The sequence below is a fragment of the Amblyomma mixtum genome, chromosome 9, assembly GCF_055824585.1.
Source record: "Amblyomma mixtum isolate Tamu chromosome 9, ASM5582458v1, whole genome shotgun sequence".
NCBI lineage: Eukaryota > Metazoa > Arthropoda > Arachnida > Ixodida > Ixodidae > Amblyomma > Amblyomma mixtum.
The window spans coordinates 115,613,465-115,641,413 of NC_143020.1; the positions used below are offsets into that span (position 1 = coordinate 115,613,465).

Sequence of the window (27,949 nt, forward strand, 5' to 3'; positions counted from 1 at the left end):
ACAGTCGCTTGTGTGCTTCTTCGTCGGCCCCATTTTATCTCGCTGCTTTCAAATTTCATGACGAGGAACTGACTTACGCACACCGAGATTTTATAACTCGATTATCCAGTCCTCCGTGATTTGGAATCTAGAGAGAACGTGTGCAGGTTTATCTCGCCTTTGCACTGCGGAAGACAGAAAATGCGATTACTTTTATGTTTTCTGCCAATACAATGTGCTTTACTCGCGCACGGGAATATTATATTACCCTGTTGCGGTGGTTGTGTAGAAGAAAAAGCCTTGAGTAGAAGAAAAAGCCTTGTGCTTGGCGCTCCTTGGCCGCAGATGCCCTTGCGCCGTAAAAGTTCATCAACATTGGTCCAACATCGACATCAAGCAGGCAGGAATCACCACGCTGTAGCGTGCATGATAGAACATGGTATACTATTGCATTCCAAGAGGGTGCAGTGAGTATTCTTGCGGGATGAGAATGTTACAAAGGTCAGGCAAAAACACTTTCATTTCATTACGGCAATTTCCGGAAGCCAAGTGCGCGGGAGGATCAAACGGCGGCCGCAAAAATCCGGTAGTGGTGTATTAATCCCTGTCTATGCGTCCCATGGTTCGAAGTATGAAGGAACGAGGAAAACCGGAGAGATTGTGTCGTGACTTCCTTCGCAGCCGGAGCAGCCGAAATGAGCCCCTCATTGGCTGCTGTCTCGGCTGTGTGAATGAGGCCGCCTCCTTGGCAGCTTTCATTAAAGTAGACTTAGTGCGGTGACCCGGAGCAAATTATTCGTTTTCTTTGTGTTTCTTTTGTCGGAGGGGATGAAATAAGAGTTAAGCGTCTTTACGGAAGCGCAAAACATAGGAAGACTCGCTAGCATAACGGAGCTACAGATGTCGAAGAGGAACCATATAGGTGTCAGCATCAGAAAACAGTGACCGGGCTTTTCCTCCGCAGGTTAAAATTTTAAGCTTGAATTATCACGCGATTTCAGCGAGTGTTTCGGCGACGGACTTGAAATACAACGTTGTTTATGTCTTAACAGTGTACACACCCACTGACAGCTGTAGCCGATATTCGCATTGCAGAATGTTGTCTACGTTGTCAGTTTTTCAAAATTAAATGCTTTCGCTCCAGTTCTCAGCAAATTTAGGCTAACACTATTCGGAAAACGCAGCAAACTTGAGGTTGAGCTTGAGTCCGACCATTTCCGACATTTTGCACCCGCAGCGGTGGCCTAGTGGTCTGAGCATCCGCCTCGCATGCGGGAGGTTTGGGGTTCGATACCCAGTGGCGCCGGGTACCCACCGGTGATACAATGGGTACAAGCTTTCCCCTGGTCTGGGGCTTGGCTCATTTAGAGTGAAATGCTTAGGAAATGGGTCTTTGACACCACCTTGAGTAGAAGCAAATACCTTGTGTCATGGTGCTCTTCGGTCACAGATGTCCTTGCGCCATAAAAACCCGTCATCATCATCATCATCATAGTCGTTGAATGTCACCCAGAAGAAAAAACAATTTCCCATATCGTAGCCCCGAGCAGGATTCAAACCAGCGTCGCCGTAGCTTCGCCTTCTGATGCCTTAGACCATTCGGCCATCGGCTGAGGCTCATGTTTTACTTGGTAGCCTATCACTCCAAGCGCTCTAAAAACAGTCCTTGTCCCCTTCCAATTGATCAGCAGCAGTAACGCTACAATAGAAATGCTTCCTATGTCACCAACTGCAGCTTAATGCAGCAGCACAAGAAGGTGAGAAGGCGGCCTAAGACTTCGTTAGGGCCCAAGAAGAACGAGCGAGTGCTGTGGCACGTCAATCAGAGAAAATAGCGAGGGACATCGAGGGCGCAGCTTAGCGCGAAAAATAAAAGCAGCTCAACGTGGTGGCACGTAAACCACCAAAGGCAGCGAGTGACGCCGAGTGCGCTGTCCACCTTAAAGAAAAGCGGTTGATAGTGACGACCCCTAAAGCCGCGAAAGCAGCCAGGTAGGCCCATGTTTAAGAATAGAAGCAGCCGAAGACGGTGGCGTGTCCAGGTGCCAAGAAACCCGGCCCATACCGCTCTGCGGCTGCCCCCACCTATAAGAAGGCGTACGTAGCAGGAGGCGGCAGAAATTTAGACGCGTGGATGAGATTAAGTTTGCGCGGATAGGGTGGCCGAAGCTGGCACAGGACAGGGATAATTTGAGGGATATGGGAGGGGCCTTTGTCCTGCAGTGGGCGCAGTTAAGTTGATCATGGTGATAATGACCGATGGTTCATGCGCTCGGTATGACTGACAGCACTGCCCGCGTTAGTTGCAGCTGCGACGATACGATCGACCCCGTCCTATGTGAACGTCTTGCTTCTAGTGCCATGAGACATACGTTACGCTGTCTACTGGTAGGTTTTGACCTTTACCATCTGACGGAACTGAAGGCCTTTGGGCGGTGTCAGCAGCAATCATCGGCTCTGAAGCTCTGCCAGATGGTGTTTAGATTCTTTGGGGCGCCGTGCCTGTGTCAGTGGGTGTGACCTTAACATGCACTTTTTCATTTAAAATTTGAACTTTCCCTCTTTCTCTTTTATAACCACTAATTTATTGCCTCCAGTTCAGGGTAATAAACCACCACGTACAGTCTTTGTCAAAAGTAACCAGGCTGCATGGTTTGCTTCTAGCTCATGCAGTAGAGCCCTTACAGCTTGCCTGAAGCTGAAATGGTTGTTACAGGTAAGGACTGGGGTCTTCTTACCTTCCAACAACTTTTCATCTTTAGGAAAGTCACAAGGGCTCCACTGTACGAGCTAGAAGCAAGCCATGCAGCCTGGTTACTTTTGACAAAGACTGTACCTTCTCTTGGTTAACTTCCACATCTTTATTTCCCCTTTCTCTGCTTGCTGGCACGCTTCAAGCGTCATGAAAATGTTTTTGAAGAGGTCTGTTCTTCTCCGCAGCGGCGGCGGCAGCAGCATCATCGCTACTAGTGGGTGGACGTGACGTGGACCACGATGCGTTTCCTCGGATCGCCGCTGCCGGCGCCCGTGGCGCTGTTCCGCTGCTGGCTGCTCGTTGCGGTAGCCGCTGCATCGGCCTCGGTGGCGCGGGAGGAAGACGAGGAAGACTTGCTGCCGCCGCCGCCTTCTTCCGCGGGGGGCGCTGACGTCGCCGTGGACACGCTCACCACGCTCGAGTGCCACCGGCGGGAGTACTCCTTCCGCGCCACACGCAGCGATGCCAAGGGGAACCAGTGCTGGGACGACATCACCGCCATGTCCTGCTGGGGTCGATGCGACTCCGGAGAGGTCGGTGGCACCATGCTATCTCTTTTTGTCTGATGGCGTTACATGAAACATAGCCCTGAATAAATCAGTTGTGACGTCACGGGCGCCATTTTGTGGCACAGGGCGCATTTTGCGGTGGAGGCTGGAGCAGGTGGCGCAAAGCCGATCCTGCAACTGCGCGGTCTTTCGCAGTGGTCCATGTACCACAAAATCCCGGCATTTGGGACGTTAGTGCAAGCTCTCTATAGAACCCGTGTGTCAAAAATGCAGCGCTCTCATTAGGTCAAAACTCGAGTGATGGTTTGAGAAGTTGAGAGCATATCCCCTTTGATAGGTGGTGATGGCGGACGCCACAAGGTGCAGTGTCTTTCACGGCTCTCGCCGTGGGTTTTTGGGCAAACCTGGTTCGTTGAATTTGGCAATGTACCCGGAAGAGCACCCACGGCAGGGTGCTCCGAAGGAGACACCTTACAGACCGGGAGGGTTCCCGGAAAACATGTGTACCTTACACCATGTAGCTGAAGCCCGCAGTAGTCATAGTTGTCGTGTAAATCCGCAAACCGAGATCCAAGACAAGCCAAGGTAGCGAAGAAGAGACGAAAGAAGCAAAAGAAAATGAAGAAAGAAGAAGCAAATAAGAAGACAGAAGCCGAGCCGAGAGAGAGAAGGAGACAACAAAGAAGAGAAAGATGGAGGAGCAGAACATGAAGAATTAGGAAGAAGCGAAGGAGAAGACAGCAGCCATGTCAAGCCAAGGAAGAGAGAGACAGAAGAGAAGAAAGAATAGGAGAAGCAGGAGGAAGAGAGGAAGGAAGGAGGGAGAAAATAAGAAGATAAAGAAGGAGGAAGGAAAGGAAACGAAGAAAAAGAGAAGACGAGATCGAGAGAGACATTTTCCTCTTGTTCCTACTTTTCCTCTCCTTCTCTACCTCTGTTTGCCTTATGTCTTCTTCGCTTCTTGTTCTTCTCCTTTTTGTCCTTGGCAGACGGAAGCCAAGTCAAGAGAAAGCCAAGCCAGCGCAACAGAGGAGAAGCGAAGAAGACAGCAGCCAAGATAGAGAAGAACCCGAGAACTGAGAAGAAAAATACGAGGAGAAGAAGGAGAAAGAAGAGAAAAACAAAAGAAGGAAAACAATGGGGGCATCGCGGCTCTCGCCGAATGTTTTAACTAAGATGTAGCCTAGCTTAGGTAGTCTTTTTTCTCTTTATATTCTTTGTTTTACAGTGACAGATGTTGAGTTCTATAGGATGTAGAGCTGAGCTAGTAGATGCGTTCTTCGGAATATTGAAAGAGTGGAAGAGAGAACGACAAAGAAGGGACAAACAGGGTGGGATGATGCTATACTCACAAGTGATGAATTATACTGAACTCCCACGCTTTTAAGTGCACGTTTTGCGGTTCTCCGGCATATAGACGTTGAATGTTGGCTTAACAATGTGGCACACTCGTTGGTCAGTGCGCAGTAACGTCATTCGTTGCGCCAGAGTAACGAGCCATGCTTAATGGTATTAACGCGATGACGTCACGAACAGCAGCATAGTGACGTCGCGCTCATTCTACCAGAGAGAAAGAGGCAAGTGGTTGTGAAAAAACGATGTTATATATGCCCCACCAAAAAAAAGAGGATATTGGCTGAGTATCTCGTTAGAAAGTGGCAGTAGCGTTTTGTGAGTTTTTGACATACTACTCCCCAAAAAGCTCAGTCATGAAATAATGTTTCTTTTCTTAAATACTGATTACAACGTTTTTTAGCTCACAGTATTTACTCGCATGTTGGTCTGTATGTCGTTTAGGTCGGCCTCCTAACTTTCTCTAGAAAAAAAAAAAAGGAAACAAACACTGGCGGACGATCAACAATGTGGCGCGAAACATGTGCGTTTGTACTGTTGGTTAGACTTGCATTTCGCTTTTACATCGTTTGCCTTCTCATTGCGCCTTCGAATTTGATTTCACGGGCGCTTTTTCGCTCCGCTTCTGCGTGAGCTTCTGTTGGGTGGCGCTTCAGGAGGGCGTAGGTGGCTGGAAGGTGATGTGTAGCAGGGTAGAGATGGGTGGTAGGGTGGAGGTTCGCTGGTGGGCGGTGGGCTTCCCTCACTCCTTCGCTTAGGCCTCGACTTCGTCTTTACACATTCTACGCCGATGGCGGGGGGCGGGGGGGGGGGGGGGGGGGTATGGGGGGAATGGGGGGGGGGGGGTGTAATGGGTGGCACTAATAAAGGATGGAGGCTTCACTCGCCTAGGCTTCACACTTTGCCGCCGTTCAGTCGCTGTTACTGCTAACGCAGAAAAAAAGTCCGCATATCGCGTATGTCGTTCAATAAAAGCTTTGAGCCACCAAAGTGAAGTTAAGGAGACCGGCTAAGCGCACCACATATCAAAGCTGTGACGGCGCCGTCAGAATTTAATTCATCAGCTCGGACGTCGCACAGCGCCGAGCACGAAGACACTTCGTTAACGCGTGAGTAAAGAGTTGCGACATAAACGACTTCTTTATGTTTTATTAATGTTCGTCAGAGATGTCCGCAGCCTCACCGATGTCGTGCGTCAGCGACAAATGTCCTCCAAAGGAAGGTTGACGCTGACACCGCACGTGGAATTGCGCTTTTGCTCCCAGTATCTCACTCATTTTCCAACAAGCTCGAACTGTCACGCTGTCGGTAACTTTTTTCGACGACTGTGCGCGTGACATGATGGCTCGCTTAAATACTGCCGAGAACTGTCGCCAAAATTCGAGAGGCACGACTCGCCGCATGGCTGAGCGACGGATGGAGGTTTCGCTTTTAAGGTGGAGACTCGAAACCACGCGTTCGGTGCGGTGATGAGCGGTTGGGCTCCGAGATTCTTTGCATCGGCCTGATCTGAGAGTCTTTTGCGCGCCATTTCTAAAAAAAGAAGGTTTAACGACTGCCGTACTTTGTGAAAGCTCGAAGGCGGGTGGAATGCGGGACTTCCTGCAACAGCGTCATTCCTTCTTTCCTTTCCTGTTTTTGCCGCCGGGATCGCGGTTTGCCTTGTAACTTGGATAACGCTGACACAGTGCGAAAAACATCGACAAGAGAGAGAGAGAGACGTTTAGACGATATGGGAACACACTGTGGTCTGTGTTTTGGGTTGTGTCAATATGAATGAGTTCCAATTTGCATAGTCTACAGCACTACTTATTGACAGCTACGTAAGTATATCTGGTTCCCGCATCCAGCATTCTAAATGAGGGTAGCCTAGATCTGCGCCTCAAATCTTTTTTTTAGCTACCCATCTCACTTGACGATGATGAGCAATTTTTACTGCGTAATAGTAGGTTTAGCCAAAGAGCACTTGATACAAAGTATTTTCGTTTACACAAGAAGTATTTTACACCAGCTAAGCCGAGCACCAGGCCAGGTGAAAGCCTGTACCCACTGTATCACTAGTAGGTAGCCGGTGGGGATCGAACCCTGCACCTTCCGCATGCGAGGTGGATGCTCTAACCAAGGCCACTCCTGCGAAACACCTATCGCATTTGGGTCGGCATGTCATTTTTTTTTTACTTGCTAAGAGACCGTCATCGCCTCAGTTGAGTTTGAACTCCCGTCAACAGTTACGTGCGTATGGTTGCGACGTAAGTACTGAAATCCTCGTTGAAAGAAGCATTACAACGTACATTAACATCTTTGGGCTTTGTGGTAGTCTTTAATATAGGAACAGTACAAAAAATTGCGCCAACTTGGCTCTGTGGCTGTTCCTTGGTGCAAAGCACTTCTGCGGGCACTGAGCAAGTCAGTGGTTGTTTCCGTAAATACTCCACAGTATGGTTGGGTCGACGCTACACAGTGATTGAAGAGTGTGGCCTTCTTTTATGAACTCCAAGGATAAACAACGCAGGAATCAGGTAGCTAATTAAAAGCAGCACAGAGCTGGGTCTTAACCGTAAAACAGGGTGTGCGTATTCAAAACAACTAATCAATTGATTTGTTCCTATTCAGCGCATTATACAAAATGATTAAAAGTACTGAACAGCAATGTGCCGAAACGTGGAAAACAAAAACAAAATTAAAGGAGTAATTCAAAAAGGGTGCAAACATTTCGCATCTCGGGCTGACTTTCACGAAGTTAGTTGATACTGGATTGAGGACATCAAAACAGCCGCTACACAGAGAAGCGTTATGCAAACGTCCTAAATGCTCGGTGAACGCCGTTGCGTAAGCCCAAGTGACCGCTTGCTTGCCGGTCATCGTGTTGTTGTTTGGGCGGCGCGTTTGGCTTACCTCTCATGGTGTATTGCCTGTCCTCTCTTCGATAGCTTTTTAGTGCTTGTCAAGTGTCAACAAGCGAGGGCGAAATGACCTGCGCGCGCTATTTTTCGGATGGAGACGTTAACAGGTGCCTGCCTTATGACGCAAACAGCGATCTCGTAAAACGACATGGAGAACACAGTGGTGTGCTTGAGGAAGAGAAAATCATCCGTGACCTCATGCTTTTGACAGGAAAGAAAGGGAGGGGGGGGGGGGTAGATTAACATTCTTTAATCTGGGAGACAGCTAAGTAAGGGAACACAGCAGGATGAGAGAGAGCACTTGAGCTTGTTAACAATTTGCATCGCTAAATATATACACAGTTTACTGCACTGAAGGATGCAAGTGTAGGAAGGATGCAAGTGTAGGATGCAAGAGAAGGAAGGAAGGATGCACATGTAGGAAGGAAGGAAGGAAGGAAGGAAGGAAGGAAGGAAGGAAGGAAGGAAGGAAGGAAGGAAGGAAGGAAGGAAGTAAGGAAGGAAGGAAGGAAGGAAGTAAGTAAGTTCCAAGGATGTGTACATACTTGAGGGGGAGGGCAAAAGGCATAGTAAGCCTGACGAGGCCCATCCCCCATGGTGCACCTGACACAGCAACACAGCGTAACATGTATAAGAGTGATGTAACATATAAATTAGCACAAACGAATTCCAGTGGCAGTTATCATAGGCGCGTCAAGAAATGAGACAAAATAAGTAGTCATTTACAGCATTGATTAGGAACATTTTCACGAGTGTACGTTTATGAGGGTTCCACTAAAAGCATTTCTGCCAATGTTTTCCTAAATAAGCGCTCATTTCTGTGCTTATGGATGAGATCTTTTATATATTTGCTAGAATTTAGAAGAACTGTTGTCTTGTATAGCGTAGTTTGATAGCCATAATTTCTTCTTATTCTGGGTGGCCTGGTACAATAATATCTTAGCTGGTATTTTAGGCGTTGGTCAGTGTGCATGATGTGTGAAAGTATACCTCTGTAAAACTAGTAGTGAGCATGACTGGTGAGCATGACTGAACGAAAATCCAGAATACGAGATAACCCGCCGTAGCATGTACGTCTGGCACAGGAAAAACAAAAACAGTCATTTATTGAGACTGTGAGGTGGTACACTGGATTCAGACAAAGCTGCTTTGCCAAGGAAGAACTCGAATACAGTTACAGCTAACAGCGGCAACCGAAATTTGTGTAGCTGATCTTAATGACAACATGACATTTCTTTATGTAACTCCTACGGCTTGCTACGGGACACAGAAAGAAAGATCAGAAGATCAGGAAGCTACGGATAAGCAGTGAGCTACTGACCGATTTAGTGGGAGGGCGGGAACTGACGAAGGAAAGCTTTCAAGGGAAGCTTGCCGCCCTGCGTGGCTACTATCGTGCTTGTATGCACGGCTGGAAAGAAACTCGAGTTCATTCGGTCACCGTGCCTCGCAGCAACTACCGCAACAGCCCACGCGTCCACGAAGGAAAGGCCTCACGAAAGCAAGGTCCGCTGACGGCGCTCGACCTTTGGGCGGCGAGGCCTAGCGGGAATACGCTGTCATTCCGATCACGCCGCCACTAAACTCGTTACAGGACGCCGCGCATTGGTTTGACAAATATTAGGACAGTTGCCGGCCCGAGCGCTCGCTTCCTACGCATGCTTTGCTGTCGTTGTTGTCCCTAGAAGAAACGGGGGTCCAGCAAGCGATTCACTTTCGGTGTTCGCTACGCTTCGTTCTCGTTACTGCAGTCTTCCAGTGCGTCATTAGCATTGAGGAAGGCCAAGCGACTAGGCCGACCGACCTTCATTCGGCATCTGATGCGTCGTGCGGTAAGAAAAACATGCCGACCCTTGGCAACCACAACTGATGCGGCACAAACGTGTTTACGCAAGCTCATGCGAAGTTCGAATCGAGCGGGCGGGCTTCACATTCGGGCGGATCTTCTGCCGTGAGCTTTGGCGAATCGCAACAGTTGCCCTGCGTCCCCCGTCGCATGTCGGTGGGAGTATGCGGTCGAGGCGTGTTTCGTTAACGAGGAGCTCCCGGCGCAACATCGAGGCATTATGCAAATAGGGCCACTGTTTTTGCCAACTGTCGGGACCTGTGTAACATTCTCGCCAGAAGCGCCAATTCGTGTTCTTGGACTCATAGTTGCTCTTTGCTCGGCCAGCAACAATAAGCAAGGCGACGGAAAGCGGCACACAGCGCCAGGCACGCATCCCATGATTAAATCTTTGGGGTGGCTTGTGTGCGTCTAGGCAGGTTAGGTCGTGGCTTTGAAAGAACAACATAGCAGCGGTTGGATGCAGGCTGATTTATGTGACATTTGAGGCCGGGAGGTCTTGCCCGACGAGAGACACCGTGAACTTGGGCAACGAGGTACAAACATTTGAACGCAACTAGCAACCGCATTCACCAAATGGTTGGGGCTGTTGTTGGCCTCTCCTGAAGTATTGCTACATTTATTAGAATCTAACTCGCTCTCGACTGCAACGCGCACCCTTTTTTCGTGGTCAGAAGAGAAAGCGCAATGTCTTCGATTCGAGAGAAACGCGCAGAGGTGCCAATCAGCGTCCTAAATGGCGCGCAGCTGTGTTCGGTTGGCTGAACGACAGCAGCGAGGCCTTCGGACCAGCCACATTTCAATCAATCAATCAATCAATCAATCAATCAATCAATCAATCAATCAATCAATCAATCAATCAATCAATCAATCAATCAATCAATCAATCAATCAATCTCTGAATAGTTTATCTTCAATCGTTAATGAAGTTAATAAAACAATCATTCTATCAACACCTCAATCAGCCAACCAGGATTTGAGTCAATAAGTCGGTCAATCGATCGATCGATCCATCGGTGAGCCAGTCGGTCGGTCGGTCGGTCGGTCGGTCGGTCGGTCGGTCGGTCCCTAATGACGAACCGGATGCTGCATTCAGTGATGAGAAGGAAGGTGAAGCGACAAGCCGGTCCATGAAATACGAGGCATGTCGAGCTCTTTAGAGGGTGCTTCACTGAGAGGCAGCAGTGCACAAGAAAGGAGCATCCTGTTTGTGCGCAGGGGCAGGTTGTTGGAAGTTGAACCTCATGCGATGCTGTGTCGGCTCAATTATGGGCGAGCATTTCTGATCCACTGGAGTTTTGTGCAGCATGCTTACGACGCACGGATTTCGTGACAACGCCATCTCACTGCGTACTTAGTGGACATCGGAAGCGTTCGCAAGTTCCAGTGACAGCGATGGTTTTGGTTCGAAAGCACTACATCACCAGGTCTAACCGGCTCACCAAATGTGTGTGAAGCCTGACCTTGAGGATGACCTTGGCCAAACCATAAATAAATGAAAAAATATTGCAATACATATTGAAATATTCAAACTTGAGGACCAGCACCAGATTGGCTCGTGTACATAGAAACATTAAAGACAATTAGATAATTTTAGCCAGTCTACGTCAGTCACATGCTGGCTGGCGGTTCTTGTGTATATATTGTATCATTTTCGTGACTGTGTGCTATCGCCGCAGCCGATCACGCCTCGTGTAAAGCTGCAACACACTTTCCCGTTGTGCATCGCACACCGTCGTCTTCATAAACTAATACTACTTCGAACTAATATCGTCGCCGGACGTGCCGACGACCCAGCAAACCAAAACCATGAGCCAAACAGGCCAAACGCTTTTTTCATACTTGTATTCGGTATAACTACAGTATGTTAAAAACTTACCACTTTTTTCTTGTGTTTTACAGCAACAGTGCTTAACGGCCCACTCCCCGAGGCATAAAGGTCTCCGCATGGAGGTGTGCGATGAATAGAGTGTAGAGGAGGAGGAAGGCGCTTCGGGAGGACAGGAAAGAAGTGTGGCCAAAAGAATTGGTTGTTTGAGGAAAAGAAATGGCGCAGTAACTGCTTCACTTGTCGGTGGACACCTCAACCACGCCGTGAGGGGACGGATGAAGGAGGCAGTGGAAGAAGGAACAGAGAAAGAAGGTCCATAGTGGTGGGCTGCAGAATAATTTCTACCACCTGTGGACCTTCAACCGGTGCTGACAGCGCTGAGTCCTTCGGCTCAGTAGCTGAGTGCCCTAACCGTTGAGGCACCGCGGGTCGATGTTAGCGTGAGGAGATGAAGGAGTGAATGAGGAGAGCGGAGAGGAAGAGGTGAAGGAGGGGGAGGAAAGTGGTGAAGGCTGAAGCGAGTGCGATAATGGACGCACTGAATGTGAGCGCGCGCCGTTGTCCCGTCTAGAGTAGCCGTGGCGTTTGGGAAGAGAAGGAAGCAGCTGCGCTCTGGATCACAGCGCGTTGCGGTTCAAAGCAAGCGGGTTGGTTTCCGGCATGTAATACGGTGTGATGACACGGCGGGCTAAAAATCATAACTCATAAGACGATCGCCGCACCATAACACAAATTTCAGCGATACGTCAATATCGGAAGTCCGCTACATGGCATGGTCGCGGTGAATGTAGCAACTAGGCAGAATACGTTCCCCCTTTTTGACAGCACTTTGTGGCAGGTCGCTGGATTCACTCGCGCACCACTTCACAACGATTACTTCTTGAGCCACAGTACTCCATTTCAGCTTTTTTTTTTCTCCATTTTGCAGCTGCTCAAAACTTTGCGCTGCATACGAATCTCGCGCTTCATACTCGGGCTCAGCAAAGATATAGCGGGTAGGAGACGAGCGGCAGTTTCGCATTCTGCGCAGAGTTGCCGCATTTCTTGCGTTTCTAGACGCGAGCTTCAGCTTTGTACGAAGATCACCCACTGCCTGTTTCCGTGATTGCTTCTGTGAACTTTTACTATAACGCACGAAACATTCTTAAGACACGTGCTGCTTCCTGCCCTCCAAAGAGCACAAGTTTGAAGCTCCTGCAAGAGACTTATGCTCTCTCAGGAGCTATTAGCAAGAGTGTTTACAGGCGAAGTACGGACACGAAGAGAAGGTCTGGGGATGTTTATTGCGCGGCGCTGACGATGGTATTCGCATACAAGCGAAGTAAATCGCCATCTGCTTCGTTCCATTACGCCAGCAATGAAAGCTACGAACCGTGGAACCCTGTTGGCGAAGTTCTTACCCACGCTGCTTTCCCCACGCGGCTTACAACTTTCTTTACCTTTGTGCAAACGTAATCATTACCGTACCAAAATGCTTGGCGAAAGGCTTTATTATCTCCGCCTCTGCACATCCGTCTTCTAAGGGAGAAATTAAAGTTGCCTGAACATCGGTGAAAGTAGCAGGAAAAGAGCTCAGAATATACTGCTGTAATTTTGGCTTAGTTGTTATTCCCACAAAATGTGCACGTTCAGCTTTAGTCAGAACAAAGGTAGGTTGGTCTGCGTTGTTTAAAGCACAGACTTTGACGGCCACTTGGAGATCTTGATGCTAACAAATGGAAAGAAAAAAAAAATGAACTGTTTCCGATAGTTCGACATGCCTTTCATATCTTTGCTAACTATATCATTAAGTAGGTATTTTTTCTGGCTCCCCAGGCATAGAGTTTCTCCACGTAACTAAAGGGAAAGATGGCGACGCGATAGTTCATTATCACGGAGAGGCGCTGGGAATGCCGGGAAGACGTGGTTTCTTACTTGGCTTGGCTATTGTTGGGCATAAAACGTGGATTCAGTTGCAACAATACGACTCTTCTCGAGGTAGACCTCAAATAAATTCTGCGAAAGTTTCCATATCGGTCTCACACCGAAGTTTAACTTGCGTTATATTAAATTAATAGTAAAAAACGCGCTGTTAAATTAATATAATCTAAAGAGCATCGCTTCGAAGCTACCGATTCTGAGGCAGAATTCATTTTTTGGGGGGCCAACACAAGCTTAGCCCCGTAAGAGACCCGGCCTTCCCGGCATTCCCGCGGTGGATGAATTGCTCTTCAAGCACCTTTAAGGAACTGGCATAGAGGGTGGCGCCAGCTTTCTGTCTCGGTAATATTGAAAAACTATATGACCTCAAGCCGGTAACTCAGTAATGACGTCAGGTATGTGCTCCTGTCTTGGTCCTAATGAGCACTTATGGTATCTGTGAATAAACAAACAAAGCGTAGTGTTTAACATGATGGTATCTCGCAGAGCAGACAGGACACAGACAAGAGAAAGGCCTCAGAATGCGCTCTCACGGTGTCCTCTCCTTCAGCAAGCAGACGACAAACATGCCGAGACAAAGGACACCGTAACAACACACCGGAGTGTGTATTCCTTCATTACGTCTGGGTTGTTACTGCGCTGCAAGAAACTTTCAACATGCAACATACCGGGTGATTCAGCTAACATTTTAAAAAAAATTTCAACGATAGGCTTTTTGAGGTAAAAATATGGCTTTCGTGACGTAGTATTACCAGTGTTGGCGGACACCAGAAAAACAATGAATCGTCTTAAGTAGTAAGCTGGTTAACTAATTTTTAATATAATTAACTTTTTAACTAGTAGAGTTAGGCGCCTAGTTTCAATTAGAGATTTGTAGCCGGTCGTTAGTTATACCAGCTATGGATCGACAAAATTTGGCTGCATCATGCGAAAATACATGCGCTTTCGAAAGCATGTGGGCAAAGCAACCCCTCCAGTGCACGTAACTAGTCTAAAGAGACAAAATTTTTCGAGCCAGAACGCCAAGTGTAAATGCGTTTTTCAAATTCTAAAAACTGATATAGCTATTAATAACGATCGGCTACAAATATTCATTTGCAACTAGGTACCGAAGTTTACTAGTTAAAAAGTTAATTATTAAAATTAGTTAACCAGATTACAACTTAAGACGATTCACCGCTTTTCTGGTGCCCGCAAACACTGATAATGCCATAATTTTTGCCCCAAAAAGCCTATTTTTCAAAATGTTTGAAGTTTTCGCTGGAACACCCGGTATATCCTAGGATACGTTCTGAGCTCTGAACAATAGCAAGCAGCCGACATTAACCTAAGCTGCGAATATTTATGCGAGGTATTCCCTGTAAAGCTACCAATCTTTCGCAACGGATGAGCGTTTCGTCATCGCCACCTACGAGCCACGGCGCGTTAACAAGGCCGATCCATTGATAGACAAGACGTGACTTCCAGAGTGATCACGTAACTGGAGCAATAACTAAAAGCAGGATAAAATAATAAACCAACATATTAGCAAGCGCATAGGTCGCTGTTTGGCGGAGGCGAGCGAGGCACTAAAAATCATAACCGACAACGTTCGTGAACGTTCATCGAAGATTCTGGAACGACGCGGCGAGTCAACACTGGCCCGAGAATGTGCGAGTACCTCGTTAAAACTAGGCAGCACGGTGGAAGCTGTGACGCGCGGTGGAGCTGTCTTGGTTCAACGGAAGAAAGAGACTCTGTATTTAAAAAAAAAAAAATCCAATGCATGTTTGGTAATTCCTTTTCATTCGTTCATATTTTCTCAATGAGCTCGAGTGGACTCATCTGTCGCACTTCGCGCACCGGAAGCGTCGTCTGCTTCTGTCATTGCAAAGCAGACGACGCAGATGCGAAGAAACGCACGCCGTTGTGACGTAGTCAGCGTAGGTGTATTCATGAACTTTTCAGATTTCCAGCTCCTTGCTTGGAATGGCTGGAAATTGACCTAATACGTGGGTCAAGTCATAAAAGCATGAGTTTTGTGGAGGCAAACATTTCAAAAATATTTTACCGCTTTACACACGCCCCAAATAACGACTTCTTGCAACATATATCGCTTTAAACAGTGAAAAACTCACTATGAAAATAATTTTAGTGCGCTAAGTGCGGAGCAGCGCGATATAGCTAAGTTTTAGAAGTCAAACGGACGTTTTTGCCTTAACTTTAGCTAACCCAAATGCGAAGATATAGCGTTTTCAGAATTTCTGATGCGGGTCGAGCGCTCTTCAAGAAACTCGCGTAGACGGTGGGGATGGTGGGGCGCTAGTCTAGTTATAATTGGAGAGCTTCATTGCCGTCGGGAGCGTGGCTCTGCCTTTATCAATATTGCATGCATTTAGCGAGAAACTGTAGGTGCGGATCAGACTTTTGCAAGCAGGCTGCCTACGGTATTAGTGATCACTCCCCGGAGACCGTTGGCGGCAAGAGTTTGAGGACACGTTGTGATCTGAACGCTGCTCCCCAGGATCGAATTTGAACTACGAGCGACGGAGAACACGTTGGTGCTGTACGGCTTCTCTGCGGCGACGCTGAAGACAAGTTTATAGCTTTCCCGTTAGGTGGGAACGAACGGAGGAGGGCAGAAAGCTGGAAAGAAGAAATGAAGAACCAGGAAAACAATCGTGTTAGACACCCCAACTGCTTTACCGCGTATTACGAAGCTGCGTTGGGTTGCATCAAAAGGACAACGCACCATTCGAAAGAATTATGTCTGTACGAAACATCCGTTCTGTGCCAGAAGTGAGTAAAAGAACAAAATGGTAGCCTTTTTTATCGGTCGTGGAGAAACGATGGAGGACGTAAATGCGTTGCTTGTGCGGCAACTTTGGGATTGCTAGGTGGTAAAAAAAAGAGCCTCATTCGCGTCCTCTGGTGAGTGGCGTCTTGCCCATCTTCTTTGTGCATTGCACATTTGGGTTCTAGAGAAATGAGTTTGCCTCCGCAGAGAAGGAGGTGCCCTCTAACGGCGCTCACTCCTCCTTGAAAACCAATGCTTGCTTAAAAAACGAACAAAAGTTTGGGACGCTTAAGTCACCTTAAAAGTGAAATACGATGGCATTAGATTTCACATTTGTCGCAGCTTCTCTAATACTATCATCAATGAACGCTATGGTTGCGTGAACTGTAATGCTGTCTAGGCTGCTATCTTGAAACTAGGTTGCTCACAACCCGGTAGGCAGGTTGCGATGATGTTACAAGGTCACGCGACCTCTCTCGACCAGTCAGTGAATTTCGTGACATCAGATGGAGGATTTTACTCCTAATGTTAGCTTTAATGCTCTCACATTAAAAAGCTGCAGCCGTTACTTAGATGTTTTGCACCAGGTAGTGAGTCGCAAGTAAACAAAAACACGTTGACTGAAAGGTGTAATGAAAAGAAATAAGCTGTTCGCAAGCTGACAAGCTGGAAGTAAAAGATGTAAATGATTAATCTGCCGTACTCCTCAATGATGTTTAAGGTGAAGGGGCATAACCAGCGAAATTCGCTCAGAAGTAACCGGAATAAGGGAAGGATAAGAGCCCCTCAAATAGACAACCATTAGGCACGTAGTTTCCAGTTGTGATCATAACCAAATCAACTCACAGATTATAGTTGCTGCTGCCGCGGTGACCCTCAAGCGCTTCTGAATGGACCACGGCAGGTTCTTCTGAGTGAACAACGGAGTCCGAAGGACCGAAAGCTTAAAAAATACGAAAAATAAAAAGAAGACGGCGCAATGCCTTCATTTGCGGTCAGCCAAAGTCCTTCGCTCAGTTGCGAGGTTCAGGTCTGAATAAACGTCCCGTCTGGAGTAAATTCAGCTTTAATTTTCCGAAATTCAAATAAGTTGCTTCCACTAAACGCACGAAATGTTCTAGAGTCCACTCCGACTTCACATCTCGCCGTGTGGCATAATATCACAGTTCTTTCGAAATACAGCGCAAATGCGGTCTGCAGATAGCAAACAACTTGAGTTTCGCTGAGTCTAGTCCATACGCGGTATGTCACTGGTGGCAGGGTAATAAAGGAAGGAAAGCCGTGCGCCACCAGTCGAAACGAGAATAGAACCGTCAACCTTTCGTGTGCAAGACTAGATTGCTGCGCTACCGAAGCAGTCTACAGGAACAGGTTATTTTTCTACTGGTTATGTTAAATCTAGGGAGTTGAGGGCACAAATTAGCACGAAGGTGTAATGTCCTCGTCGAAATCAAGAGAAATAAATGGGCTTGGGCAGGGCATGCAATGCGAAGACAATGTAACCGCTGGTCCTTAAGGGTAACGGAGTGGATTCCAAGAGAAGGAAAGTGCAGCAGGGGGCGGCAGAAAGTTAGGTAGGCGGGTGAGATTAAGAAATTTGGAGGAAAACGGTGGCAACAGCGCGAAAAGGACAGGGTTAATTGGAGAGACATGGGAGAGGCCTTTGCGTGAAGTGGGCGATGGTGACGACGATAATATGGCGCTGCTGTGAGATCAGTGCATACAATGTGCATGCTCATGAGCACTTCAGTGGCACTCTGGTGAGCTCACGTGCGGTGGCCATGAACACTGGCGCCTGGGATGCTGGCGCAATTATGAATTACAAAGAGGCACATCGTTACATCTGACGCGACCGAAACAGATGTGAGAAGTGACTAAAAGTGCAATGTGGCCAGCAGTAGCACTTATTAAGTTTAGTGTCCAAACGCGGAAAAAAATGCACAGATATTCATACGTTGCGTTGTGTCGCGACATATACACGTTAGGGTTTGCATTGGTCGCCTCCCCATTGCGTCCTTCAATTTCATCTCACCGTCGCATTTTCGGGGAGGTCTTCCTAAAGCATTTCTCCCCCGAAATGTCGAGCATCAGCCTGGGGGAAACCTTGAACCTATCGGAAAACTGGTGGGTACCTGGCGGCTCTAGGGATCGAACCCAGTATCTCCTCCATGTGAGGCGGATGCGTAAACCTCTAGGCCAACGCTGCGGTCTCTGTCGACCGGTCCGTTGGAGCGCTGGTAGGGTACGTAGAGCCTTTGTCAAAAGTAACCAGGCTGCATGGTTTGCTTCTCATTCCTATAACACAGCCCTCACGGATTCCCTAAAGACAAAAAAGTTCTTTGGAGGAGAGAACAGTAGTTCTTCTAACCATACAGAGATTTGGAGCTTGAGGACTGGCATAATAGCTTTAATATACGACTGAGAAGAAAAACATGTACAGCCTGGTTACTTTTGACAAAGACTGTACGTACCTACGTACCTACATACATACCTACGTACCTACCTACATACATACCTACGTACCTACCTACATACACATACATACATACATACACACACATACCTACACACATACACACATACATACACACACACATACATACACACACATACACACGCACACACACACACACACACACGCACGCACACACACACACGCACACACGCACACACGCACGCACACACACACACACACACACAGACATACATACATACATACATACATACATACATACATACATACATACATACATACATACATACATACATACATACATACATACATACATACATACATACATACATACATACATACATACATACATACATACATACATACATACATACATACATACATACATACATACATACATACATACATACATACATACATACATACATACCTGCATACCTACCTACATACATACCTGCATACATACCTACATCCCTACATACCTACATACATACATACCTACATACCTACATACCTACATACATACGTACATACAGACATCACAGCTTTTCCTTCGAAAGCGGATAATACTGCTACTGCGCAAACAACGAACTGCTCGGCATCGGCCGTGAGCTAGGATGCAGTGGTCGCTAAGAGCAGACGCTGTATGAGCACACTGTACCACAAGGGCGGAACTGAAATAATGTGCGTATCTGTCGAGGAAACATATCCCCCGCCCCTTTCTTCCTCTTATGCTGAGTTACAACAGCGTTTCTTCATAGCTCATGCATTTAAATGGGAAAACGAGTTAAGCCTGCGCCGAAGTTTCCTCTCAAAATCTGTAGCACTCCCAGCCTAAAGCCTTGCAGCTTTAGATGAGGAATCAGACCTTCAAGCAGGTATGCTTGCATACCTGCTTGCTTACATACAATTTTCCGTAGCAACAAAGTTTCGCAACCCTATCTGCTGAGTTGCCAGCCCGTCGGAAGCCGTTGTTTCACATGATTTCGAAAACCATATTGGGGTACGGGAAGTGCAAGGTCCTGTCTGCTCCGGCTTCTGAAGATATTCTAGTTAAGGGAAGTCTTGTTGGAAAAACAAGCAACGTTATTTATAAAACGCGGGCGCAGCATTTCTACGCATTTTATTCTTTGCGTTTTTAAGAAAATATACGGAAACATGCGATCGAAAAAGTGCCGATGCCGAAGCACTTTGATTTCGAGACAGCATGCGTTGATTTTTTTTGTTTTATCTACAGACAAGGATTGTTGCGTCCTTATCATCTGAAACGTGTTTTGTCGTTGTCAAGATGCGGCAATGCTGAGTGGACTCTGAGACACCCATTCCGACGTTATGTCCCAAAGTCTGTCGTCAGCTGATACACAGTTTTAAAAACGCCAGCTTTCCATTTTGAAGCTTAACAGCGATCGTTTTCACTAGGCTCTACTGTCAGATCGAGGCCTTGGCTTCCCATTGTAAATACGCCGCACTCTCGATGAACAGATGTCAAAGCAATGTAGACCGACCAGAATCAGACGACTGCCCGATCTCTTGTTTTGCGTAACTCACTTTAGTTGCCTCGACATCGTCGATAATGCTTGCTTGCTTACATGCTGTGTTGTGCTTCGAACTAAGTATCAATCATGATATATTTAGTTTTAGAGACGTTAACAGTCAGGCAATCGAATTTAAAAGTTCACGTCATTTCTTGTGACGTACTTGTTTAAAATGCGCATCGCCAGCTCCGTGGAGCCTTTTCACATCTTCAGTTCCTTTAGCGCCCCGTGCTTTTATTCTGTCTCATGTTAGCGGCGTGTTGGTCAAAGCAGAAGTAACGCCCAGCTCTGAAGAGCAGAGAAGCGAAATTTGCAGTTAGTGATCGGAAGAACTTGTAAATGTTGTCACAAGTCATGCTTTTGGCCTCGAGGTGCTTTTGTAGATGTGTTCTCGGCACACGTTCCTGGTGAATTTAGCCAGGCGCTTGTTTCATGTATCGTTATTTAGCTGGCCGCTCGAAGTCAATAGAGAACATGTACCGACTGAGAACATTTTTCTAGTGCAGAGCTCGCTGGATGGACTGCCGATTATTTCAACAGTCGTTTGTTTGGGCCCGGTAGCGTTAAATTATCAAAACAAAGGAAGAAGAAAAAGAAGGCATAGGACGTTTAAGGTCCAGTGCCTGCTTCATAATGTCGCTGAAGCTGTAGGGAAAAGTGCCATGCAAAACTGCAGCAGATTTTTTTTTCTTCTGCGAAAACTCTACAGAATAAGAAATGTAGGCATTCTTGAAAGACGCCGGCAGCTTTCCGGGTCACGTGACAGCGCATATTTAAGTGGCAACGTCAGAAGTTAGCGTTCCGAAAGCGAGTGCCAAATAGTCGTGCAGTGTATCACAATGCAAACGCAGACCTTTCAATGGAAGATACATCTGTGCACAGGTCATTTTCACACAAGAATTTCAAAGTGAGTCTCACTTTGTGCTGACTGCTCGAGGGCGTTAGGCAGTGGCGTCTCACGCCCTAAAAATTTTGAATAAAACCACATTTAATTGCAGACACCCTCAAAAAGCGCACGTGGTACAGCTCCAAGGTTGTTCAGCCACCTAAACACCCATTTCGCTTCTGTAAGGTCTTGTATTTGCTCGCTCTGGAGACACTGCGCAAACTTTCTAATGCGTATCTATACCTCAAAGGTCACCCGCGCACGCCACAAGGTCGATATCGATTGCGATGGAAACGTGGAACCTCGCTCACACCCTTCCAAAAAAGTGTGTGATGCCTGAGCCTTCCCGATGCTGAGGTCACCCCGGCCGCTGGCATTCGCGACTAACATCTAAATGCAAAATGCATCCGTTTCTGGCCCCAACGCTGTCACTCTGCTTAGTACAGATCAGGGAGGAGCGCTGTTTTGGCATCGATTTTTCCGGGGTTTCGACAAGAACCCGGGCGCTAGGAGTAGCTACACTACGCTCACAGCACTGCGTCGCGACAGAGCAGTGGAAACAGAAACTCGCGACATCCTTGAAGAACGAAGTATTGGGCCTGACTTCAGAAAACCACAAACCCTTCGATGGTTATAACACAGAACATGACAACGTTTACGACGAGAAATGAGCCCGTCAGTCTACATGCACCTGACATGCACCTCACACGCTCTAGTATTGCTGCTATCTTTAAAGATCGCCAGCTTCATTTTATTTACGGTTGCTTTAAAGAGAGAGATAGAGAGAGAAAAGGACGGAAAGGCAGGGAGGTTAACCAGGCGATGCCCAGTTGGCTACCCTACACTTGGGGAGGGGAACAAAGGGGAAAAAAGAAAAAAGAGCGGCAAAGAAATCAGTCTGTCAAGTGTCCATCGACCACTATGTCACAGGGACAGAGGGCGCGCACAGAAAACTTAGATTATAGGCGGGAATGATGAAAGAAAACTACATAAGGTGGACGCATACAAGATACATATAGGAATCCAAAATGTAAAATAGGAACAAGAACAGTACAATAAAACGGAGAGTTCAGCTAGTTGGTACATACTGTTGGGAAAAAACAGCGCTAAGACGAAGGACAAAGAAAAGAGGACAACAGGACCTGTTGTCCTCTTTTCTTTGTCCTTCGTCTTAGCGCTGTTTTTTCCCAACAGTACAAATTGAAAAAAAAAAAAAGTTTATTGTGGTATTTTCTCAGGCTACTTCCGCACTTTGGAGGCGAAAGCACTTGAAGCTACCTAAAAGGATCAGGGAAAAAGGGGAAGTGGGTTAGGTAGCTATCAAAGCTCAGAAACTCCGACGAAAGATAACCACACGACAAACAGACAATGAAAGACCAACTGCTGCCCAGCCACATCAGGCCTCGTAGTTCGATGAGCGGCGTAGGGCGGCTGCCATTCTAGCATAAATTTAGGACCAACGATGTTGCGCTTCCCTGTGCGAGAGGATCTCAAGCATACTGCATGAAATTTCACAAGTCATCATTTTGCGAGAAGCAGTGGCGGGGATCCCGCAGCAGATGCAGGGAGCCGGCCTTCCGCCTGGTTTAAAAGTCAGAGGTCCACTGACTGTCACAGGGATTAGCAGTGACTGTCACCCTAGCGTGTAACGGGGCCGTGTCCATGGATATGGTCTATCGTTTAAGGAAGTTGGTTTATTGGGGTCTAACGTCCCAAAGCAACTCAGGCTATGAGGGAAGCCGTAGTGAAGGGCTCCGGAAATTTCGACCACCTGGGCTTCTTTAACGTGCACTGACATCGCACAGTACAGGGGCCTCTAGAATTTCGCCTCCGTCGAAATTGGGCAGCCGCGGCAGTGAGCGCGAAGCGGTTAGGATCACAATGTACACTCTTTTTTGACATTTTGTAGCCATTTTAGGACTCTCTTGCCGTCCTCAAAGCACTAGACAGGCAGAAGAACTGTCCTTTGCACTTTCTACAATCTAGCAGCGCCGGGAGCATCATAGGAGGTCGACAGTGGGGCTGAAAAGCCATTCGGGCAAACCTGCGAAATTCACTGCATATTTATGCCAAAATCTGTCACTTAATACGGGACAACGGACGACCAAAGGTTGACACCAGGGCTGTGGCGTCCTTTTTTTTTTTGCTGAAAAATAAAACAGCAGAAAGAGATCTGATAGTTGTAGGCGACAACTTGGGGCGGTACTAAGAGCTGAACGATTTTATTTATTTATTTGTTTTCTTGTCATGGAATCCATTTCTCATGTCTTCACCCTCGCTTTGCGATTGCCAGATTACACGTGTGATTGATCCCTACAAGCCACGGCGTTACTTCAATGCATGCTCAGTTGTTAGTACCGTGCTGTCGCCTGCCTCTGTCCTTTCTTTTTTTTTTACTGCCTTGTCCTTCATAATGTCCCACCAATTGGCCTGCAACTATTCCTTCCTAAGGGTATTTGCTTATCCATTCTCTAATAAAAATGGTCTGTGTACTTCCTATAGACTCCTTGTAGACTTTGATGCCTTCCTATAGTGTCTTCTTTTCTCTATTCATAGTCGATAGATTTTCTATCGACAAAAGTCTACTGAAACAATATGGCTATCAATGTGTAGATTGTATAAGTTGTCTATAGGATTTGTACTGTCTATAGACTAGTCTATAGACAATACAATTTTTATGGCAGCCTTTAGACAATCTACAGATTGATGGCCATACATTAGGATTTGTGTCTTCTTTAGTGTCTTCTTTTCTCCCTTAATAGTCGATATATTGCCTATAGAGAAAAGTCTACCAAAACAATATGGCCATCACTCTGTACATTGTCTATAGGATTTGTATTGTCTATAGACTAGTCTATAGGATTCGCGCTGTGTATACAACATAAGGACAGACTCTGGCCTGTTTAAAAAAAATGGCAGTGGCTTAGCTCTGGTTAAGCCTGGATATACAAGCGAAAAGCTGCAGTTATGCTTTGTTTGACGTCATGGCTGTCGGAGTTCGCGCACAAGGCACTGGGAGCACCACGATAGCGGTGTAGATTTTGAGCCAACTCCCTCGCTATCACTTCTGGGTCTTTTTTTCTTCCTTCCATGGCGAATGTCTGCGCCTCTTCTACGGCCGCCGCCGCCGCTCACGCGTTATCGCAACGCCTTGCGAAAGAACCTTGTCTTGGAACTGCGGCGGAGGCCGCGCGGCAGCGGCGAAGGGTAAACCGGTGGCGAGGGGGGAAAGGGCACGCCACTGCGGCGCCCAGGGGCAGCCCACGCGAAGCCCGGTGTTGACGAGCCTAGTGAAGCTTTTCGCTTCAAAAAACTTTTGTAAGGGATTGCCCGCTGTCGCCTGGAGCATCATGCAGTACGTCTACAGAGTCGCTGCATTTTCGGTAGTGTTGATGGTTATTAACTGAGGGTTTTTTTCTTTTATTTTCGGAACATACAGATCGCCGACTGGCGGTTCCCGTTCAAGCGCTCCTTCCATCCGGTGTGCACGTACGACTCTCGCAAGCTGGTGCGCACCCAGCTGCGCTTCTGCGACCCGGTGGACGTGGAGGAGGAGAACGAGCTGCGTGCCTACGAGTACTACGAGGCGCTCAGCTGCTCGTGCCAGGTGTGCGACTCGACCTGGACCAGCTGCGAGGGCTTCAGGCATCCCTAGACTCAGCCGGAGCGCCGACCCCAGGCCCCCAAGCCTGAGGACGCGTCCCGGCAACCGCACGGCACGCTGGGCCGGGCCCTGCTTCCCTTGTTAGGCGGGCCACCGTCCCAGCCGCGTTGAGAGAGAGAGAGGGAAAGAGAGAGAGGGAAACAGAGCGGGCCGGACGTCGCTGAGTTTTACTTTACTACGACGATAAAGAACAAAGGCGCAATCAAGCTGCAACAAAACCCTGTCTGACCGGAAGGACACACTGAAACCAAAAGCACGCCGACCCGTTGACTAGAAGTCTTAGAGGGTGACGTTTTGGCTCCTGAAAAGTGGTCATCTGTTGGGAGTTGAAACGTCACCACCTAACCCAAATTGTCGGCGTCCTCGTTGTTTTATTGTTCTGTAATGCGCTCGACAATGCGCAATGTTAAACCAATTAATGTGGACAGCATACAGGACTACTGAAGTGACAGTGATAGTTGTGTAATCCACCTCAATGCAGCTGCGGGGCCACAAGGGAAAGTCATACGTCTCGCTTTGAAAGCCTTAAAAAAAACAGGGGGTTATTGGACTCATAAATGAAACAGTGTTCATTCTAGTTTGTAGCTGTTTGCCTCTTGCGGTGGTGAGGGAACTGGGAGACACTGCATCTCCACTAGGTTGGTCGGCAGTCCGAAGCACCAGAGCAGAGTGAATTTAAGAAATCCGTCAATTAACGCCCCCAGCGTGCGTCAGCGTGCCGTTTTCACCACAAAACTACAATGCGCACCATTAGTTGTCCCTACGGTTTGAGTACTATAGGCAGCCTTGTTTATCTGAACTACTACCTTTCTGCAAATACAGCCCAAGAAAAATATTTTCAAGCAGCTAGCCTGAATTTAAAGGGAGCGGAGTTGTATTTCCAGACAGTGCCTGGCTGCGTTAAGATGGTTAACAAAGGTTGCTTTTTATGGTGGCATTGTTCCTGATTCGAAGTTCATGGCTATTCCGGGAAACGTACTGGAAGCCTAGTACTCAAAATGGCAGTGGAGTTTGTATACGCAAAGCGAGATCTTGAGTACGTTGCTTATTTCTTCTCTCGTCACTTGAGCTTATCTTACCGTGGCCACCGCGGCTGAGAGCTGAACTCACGACCTCGGGGCAGACAGGGTGCAGACGGACGCATGCCGTTCCGGAGCGACGGGCTCTGTAACCACGCGCAACGCAAGGCAGAGAGCAGGATACCGAGCGATAAGCGTGGCGCTGCGAGTAATTTATGACAGGGCTTAACGTCGACTGCCGCTGAGGGGCGCTGTAGACGTGATGAAATGGCCATTAAGGGTAGACATTGGAAAACGCTAGCCAAGAGTTGGCGCCTTTTTGGTGGCGGAGGACAGGTCACGAGTGAGGTTAAATTACGAAAGATAACGCATGAGACGATACTGTCTCGATTTCGTCTTGGTTCTCAATTGTTCCTCAAGTTCTTCAGTCCATTTACTACCATTCTACTATTGCACTTCGGGTGACAAAGCGTACACTACGTCATACGTCATTATTTATTCGTCGATGCCGGGAAACAAAATCTAAGCCGATATACATGCCGCAGATACTTAAAACCGTCGCCCTAGAGTACATGTAAGTACTCTACCACAACTCGTGCAAGTATCCGCTGTGGTGGCTCAGTCGTTACAACGTTCTGCGACTGAAGCACACGAGGTCGCGAGTTCGATGCAGTCGCAGCGGCCTCAGTTTGAGATCGTACGCATGCAAAAAAACTTATGTACCGGGATGACGGTGCATGCGAAAAGAGGCGACAATTATTCCAGAACTCTCCGCTCTGGCGCACCGTGATGGCTTTACAAGTCTTGTGCGTGAAAATTCATGATTAAACCGCACAAAAATAGTCAGTGAACGTTGTAGTGCGCTCCACAACCATAAACTCTGCACGGCTCGGCCCGCCCTGTCTCTCAGCGTGATTCCAACACTGGGGCGTGTAAAAAAACAATGAGAGGGGTGTGAAACTGTGTGCAACCTTGTTTTCTCCCGTGCCCTCGTGCAGGGTCTATGTGTGACAAAAAGGCTGGGTTTTCAAAGTCTGGCCTTGTTTTCTTTTTTCTTCATCTCCCTCTTCGTAACGCACTAAGCGCATTCATGTCTTGGGCCTCTGGACGGCCGAGTTGCAGGCTCAAGAAAAGTGTTCTTGCGCTGTCTTGTAAGCGTGCTACGTTCGTAGAGAATAGATGAAAATACGCCGTTAAGCCTCGTTACAAACAGCCTGAAGGGGCGCTAAAGCTGATCCGTTTTAACCATCGCTTTTCAGACACGTTTAGCGTAGTGTATACCGCCAACACGCATGCGCACTGGAGGCTTGCGGTGAGCGGTGAGAGATAATGGTGTAGGTATATATTATGCTAAAAGTCTTTATTGTGTATTATTAGGAAACCACGTTACACAATGCATAAAGTAAAATAGCTCCCCTTTGGTTTTGTTACAACTAGGTTTGACTGCAGTTATTGCAGCCAAGTTGGTCACGTGTTCCATAAGCAAACGTCGCACGGTTGAATGAGTCCAGCTAAGAACGCCAAGAAAGAAATATTTGGTTGGTGGGGATCGCACGGCTGGTCCTTGCTTATGATGTCGCACAAAATGCGGTCACCAGTTTGCATTCTGTCTTTGGTCTCTCCTTTATCTACGATAGGACATGCTGCCTGTACGTTGTAAACGGAAAAAACGCCTATAGGCTGGCTATGTGCAATGTCACTGGAAACGCCAGGCAGCGTATGATGATTAAAAGCTAACAAAATAAGGGCTATCTATACTGCCTTTCAATCAATGGGTGACCAGTTGGGCAGCCGTATTGATCATTGTAGTCTTCGTTTGTTATTGATTCGCTAACCTCAGCTGACGTGCCGTCGAAACCTGATGCTTCAAGTTTGTCGACATAAAAAAAAAAAACGAAAAATGCACTGCTTACGTTCTAGTTACCTAAGTAACGTGGTACCATGTGTTTGTTAATAAAATAATGGAGTCAGTCAAATCATTTCAGTGTTCTGCTATTCTTGATGGGCCTCTTTTTATCAGCCAAACAGATTCGTTTAGCAGTGACCCGTTTAGTGAGGTTTGCATGCTTTAAATCTGTGTTGAACGCTTCCAGCACTGTGAAAAAAATACTCCTTTAGTTGAAAGACTCGCTGTGGGGTTTGCGGAAAGAGAAAGAGGACTTGCAGTTTGCCGCCAACTGAACTTAATCATTCAGATGCGCTTTCAGAACACGTCAGACTGGAGATAGTACAGAAGCGAGCAGGCTTGTCAAGAGCGCTTGATCAATGTTCTGCGGAACAAATCATGCGATATATTAGCGCAGTTACTCTTCTAACGGCGCGTTGTTAGTGCGTTTGTCGGCTGTTGTCGAGCGCCGGCACTGCCGGTGAAATTCAGTACCTGCGCTAAAAATTCGCCTCCTTCGCTCTTAAGGGCACCGCTTGAGCGTTAAAAGAGTAGAAAACTGAGCTAGTTGGTTCATAATTCTTGGTGGGTACAGACGAAATAACAAGACGCAGA

General features: G+C 47.4%; 1 protein-coding gene across 1 annotated transcript; it reads left to right on the plus strand.

Annotated features, from left to right (window-relative positions):
* The first annotated feature begins 2,939 nt into the window (after positions 1–2,939).
* Positions 2,940–27,866, plus strand: Gpb5 (Glycoprotein hormone beta 5). The gene is made up of 2 exons (XM_089559995.1): positions 2,940–3,267; positions 24,206–27,866. The coding sequence occupies exons 1-2, from the start codon at positions 2,974–2,976 to the stop codon at positions 24,419–24,421; spliced, it is 510 nt and encodes a 169-aa protein (XP_089416121.1). The 5' UTR covers positions 2,940–2,973; the 3' UTR covers positions 24,422–27,866.
* The last annotated feature ends 83 nt before the right edge of the window (positions 27,867–27,949 follow it).